General features: G+C 39.4%; 1 protein-coding gene across 2 annotated transcripts in view; it reads right to left on the bottom strand.

The window, feature by feature from the left end:
* Positions 1 to 121: 121 nt before the first annotated feature.
* Positions 122 to 4,793, bottom strand: part of sfmbt1 (Scm like with four mbt domains 1) — a 79,352-nt gene continuing 74,680 nt past the window's right edge. For both annotated transcript variants that reach the window (XM_062047188.1, XM_062047179.1), the window contains exons 20-21: positions 2,124 to 2,252; positions 122 to 2,048 (exon numbers count right to left, since the gene is read on the bottom strand). In XM_062047188.1, coding sequence (XP_061903172.1) covers positions 1,908 to 2,048; positions 2,124 to 2,252 — 270 coding nt within the window. In that variant the 3' untranslated portion in view covers positions 122 to 1,907. The remainder of the gene's footprint in view (positions 2,049 to 2,123; positions 2,253 to 4,793) is intronic.

Raw genomic sequence — 4,793 nt, 5'->3', positions numbered from 1 at the left:
CTCATGTTGACAGACGTAGCGTCACGTGACGGACAACGGCGCGAAATGCACGCTGGGAAATGAAGTCAATTAAGGAAGGGGGAAAAATGACACACGTTCTATTTCAAATTAGCTGGCGGTTTTATTGCAGTTAATTTTTTTTAAATCAAGAAATAAAAATGTAATATTTGTAACGACAAAGGTGAGAAGAAGATAATCTACAGTTTTTTGTTTTTTTTTGCATACACAACATAACATTACAGTGAATTACACTACAAGAATTCAATGAGTGAAAAATGTTTCATTCTACAAAGTATCTCTTTGCTTTGAATCTTTCATTATATTATTTTTTCTCACATTAATTAAACAATAAATTATGGCATGAATTGGCTCCAATATTTACCTGAATATTCCTCCATGTCAACAACTGTTTAATCATTGCAATAGTTCATACGAATCTGTGCAAATGTTGAGAATATTTAGAGCATTTTCACATTGCTTAGAGTATTTTGCTGAATCATTTTTTCTTCAATTACCCTGTTACGCTAAAGATATTCCTGTACATATACAATATATACAACCATGCAGTCACAATGTCGTCCCTTGTGCCTGCATTTCAGTGTCTTTGTATTATAAAACAACCTTTTTGGAGGGGAAAATCATCTTACTGGGATTAATGTGTCCAAATGCAGTTTTAAGTGTCAAACATGTTTCACTTAAGAGGGGAAACTTGTATTTTTTAAATTTAAGGTGATTGACTACCCCCGTGACCCCAAAGGGGACAAGCGGTAGCAAATGGATGGATGGATGACTATTTTCAAGTGCTGGCCATGACTTACGGTATATACACAAATCTCCTCACCAAATATCTTTACAGTTGACGAGTGAATCTGTGAATGTACCACAATAAGAGGCAATAACATTTCCTTTCCTTGCACATAAGACCATATATTTTGGTAACAATAAAAAAAATGGGATGATTTGGAGCACTCAAGACACAAATAAAATAATGAGCCTTCTTTCAAAAATGTAAAAGTTCAAATGCATTACTTTGGAGTCAAAACACACTTGAGAGTTAATAAAGGTTTTTAAACTTATTCAAAGGCTACAGGGAAACTCTTAATTTCAGTTCTCACTTGTGCCTAGGGATGCAACGATTATGGATTTATTCTGTACAATTATGGTTCGAGTAGTAATCACAGTTTCATGATTGTTATGCATTGATTAATTTCACAACAAAAATATGCATACAATCACAAACCTTCCAGAGATTGAAATGACAGAAAAAAAATATTAACACTAGAATACTTGTACAAAATATAACATTTTTAACAACCAATATTGTTAATAAGCAAATGAATTAATTAATAATTGTATCATTATAATCAAAATAGGACAAATTAGGTCAAGTGTTATTATCATCAATGCCTATTTATTCATTTTTAATCATCTATTTTATGTTGTGTTATTAATAACTGAAATGCACATAATTATATCTCATCTACACCTGGATGTAGATAGACAGGTACGTGTAAGTGCCTGGTGTAACTTTGTCAACGTTCCGTGCAGGTTGTGCCGAAATTAACGTACTAGCATAATGTCCAAGTGAGGAGGACTTACAGCGTAATGAAGCCTTTGCGATTAAATAACTGTGGCATTTCTAATCACACTTAATAGTAAAGGCGATTAATCATTGCATCCCTATTTGTGCCTGGACCTGAAGTGTTTTATTAACCCTGTGCAGATTTCTTTCACACCAAAAATCTTAATGTACGTTTTCCATCAATCTCCTCTCTACTCTTTTCCAACACAACATAGAGGATTCGAGAAGGTGTCCAGTGTAGGAAATGTCAAAATGGGACATTATTACAGTGTTTTTTTGTTTTTTTTTTAAGTATGACTTAAGTCTTTTGTTCGTTGTCCTTCAGCTACGTGGCAAACTGTTGATAAAATGCCAATTTGACCCTCTCGATGTGGTGGCACAGCTTGATGGCCGGCCCCAGTTTCAGGTCCATACACTCTTGCACAGTTGGCAGGTTCAGCAGCAGGAGAGCCTGACCGTCGATTTCCTAAGATAGGTTTGACAGTCATTAGTATAGATCCCAGTGTCCATTAACATAGAGCAACGTGTGTGTAGCTCTTACTTGATCCATAAAAATGCGTGCGAGAGGTGCGCAGTCAGTTGTCCTGATGAAACGGACCACATCAGTAACGCTCCACTCCAGAGGGCTGGTGTCCAAACACAACTTTTGGGGAGGTTCTGTTTTGGAAGTCTGCAAAATTAGAGCGATTTTAAACTTGGTTTTGTTATCAAAGCATTAACAAGAGCTTGATCTGGTTCATCCAATTCTGTGTCAATTATACAAAAAACACACAGCGTTATGTTTGGTACATACTGGGAATGTCCCGATCTGTCGGTCCGATATCAGCAAGAGAACAAGTATCGGATGATATCTGTTTGCATCCAAAATCTCAGATATGATCAATCAATAAATCAATCAATGTTTATTTATATAGCCCTAAATCACAAGTGTCTCAAAGGGCTGCACAAGCCACAACGACATCCTCGGTTCAGATCCCACATAAGGGCAAGGAAAAACTCAAACCAGTGGGATGTCAATGAGAATGACAATGAGAAACCTTGGAGAGGACCGCAGATGTGGGTGACCCCGCCCCCTCTAGGGGAGACCGGATGCAATGGACGTCGAGTGGGTCTAGCATAATATTGTGGAAGTCCAGTCCATGGTGGATCTAACATAATAGTGAGAGTCCAGTCCATAGTGGGGCCAGCAGGAGACCATCCCGAGCGGAGACGGGTCAGCAGCGCAGAGATGTCCCCAACCGATGCACAGGCGAGCGGTCCACCCCGGGTCCCGTATAAGATTTGATACAAGCAGTCCTACAGTGTGTTTACTTTTGCAAAGCCGGACAGATAGTTAGCATCGAAGGGCCTGATTTACAAAATGTTTGCGTGTACTAAAACACGTGCAAACTTGATAGCACCCACAAAGCTGATCTACTAAATGTGTGCAAAGTGGATTGTTAAGTTAAAGTTAAAGTACCAATGATTGTCACACACACACTAGGTGTGGCAAAATTATTCTCTGCATTTGACCCATCACCCTTGATCACCCCCTGGGAGGTGAGGGGAGCAGTGGGCAGCAGCGGTGGCTGCGCTCGGGAATCATTTTTGGTGATTTAACCCCCAATTCCAACCCTTGATGCTGAGTGCCAAGCAGGGAGTGTCTCTTAAGTGAGCAGAATAAGGCATGCAATCCATTTTGCATCTCTGTCTTCATTAATATGCAGAATATATACTGATCATCAGTGGCCTTGTGTTTAGAGCGTCCGCCCTGAGATCGGTAGGTTGTGAGTTCAAACCCCGGCCGAGTCATACCAAAGACTATAAAAATGGGACCCATTACCTCCCTGCTTGGCACTCAGCATCAAGGGTTGGAATTGGGGGTTAAATCACCAAAATGATTCCTGAGCGCGGCCACCGCTGCTGCTCACTGCTCCCATGGAACAAGGGGATGGGTCGAATGCAGAGGGTAATTTCACCACACCTAGTGTGTGTGTGTGTGACTATCAGTGGTACTTTAACTTTAAAACGCCCATAATACTGGCAGTGGCGTCACTTCCTCTCCGAACTCACTTTGTATACGATCAATGAGCCCATACAAAGCTAAGTGCCGTAGATTCAAGAAATACACGGCTGACTTACCCGTGTAAAAATTTGTCCGAGGAGGGGGACCTTAAACGATGGTTTAGTGTGGCTGAAACGGGGCTTAGGTTAAATAATTATTAGTTTAAGGGGTTAAACGACTTGGTGTAGACATGGCCTTAGGGTGGTCTTGAATCTGATAGGCCACCCCACTGTTTTTCAAACTAGGGTACAAGTACTACTCAGGCTCCATCTAGTGCACAGGTGTCAAACTCAAGGCCCGGGGGCCAAATCTGGCCCGCCACATTATTTTATGTGGCCCGCGAAAGTCTGGAAATAATATGCGTTAATAAAATGGATCGATGGATGGGCATTCCATTTATAAAATTTTTGTATATGCTGTAAAAAAAACAAAACACTGCTTTTACTGTAAAATTCTAGTGACTGAGCTGCCAGTTTTTCAAGTAAAATGTAAAAAAAATTTTTGCAGCTTATGTAAAAAAAGATATTGTTAATGTACTATATATATACATGTATGTTCACATATTACTCATTGTTAAAAGCGGGCCCCTGAGGGCAACCATAACTGCGATGTGACCCTCAATGAAAACGAGTTTGACACCCCTGATATAGTGGTAGGCGAAATAATTGCTTAATTCAGGAGTCCCCAAACTCCAACACGAGTAAGTCAAAGTCTCATAATTCATGTTCTTTTTTTAATAACATATATCAAGAAATACTGTAAATTGATATGCTGCCCGATGGGTAAAGTCCACAGCAATCCTTATTGACCATGTCCATTACAGCAGCACATCTTGCACAGACTCATTGTATAGTTACTAATGTGGACAACCTTTCCTATTCATGGTCAAATTAATCAAAACCAACACAGAACGTTAAAATATGCGATAAAAAAACTCACAACGTGCCCACCTAACTATGTGGACATTATAAAAAATGTCTAATAGTACCAAACACAATTCAAAAATACACCCTTTTAACCCATTTGCTAGGCCTGATGGGTAATATGCAAACACTCTCCACACTTCGATATGTTGGATGTATTTTAGTTGCTTGAAAGAAAATGGATGGATGGCTAGATATTTTACAAAAAATTAAGGAGGTCGTTAGGGTAGAAAACAAGGTTGGA

The sequence above is a fragment of the Entelurus aequoreus genome, linkage group LG01, assembly GCF_033978785.1.
Source record: "Entelurus aequoreus isolate RoL-2023_Sb linkage group LG01, RoL_Eaeq_v1.1, whole genome shotgun sequence".
Taxonomy (NCBI): domain Eukaryota; kingdom Metazoa; phylum Chordata; class Actinopteri; order Syngnathiformes; family Syngnathidae; genus Entelurus; species Entelurus aequoreus.
Note: the sequence above shows the minus strand (reverse complement) of the source record. Positions and strands in the feature narration are given on the sequence as shown.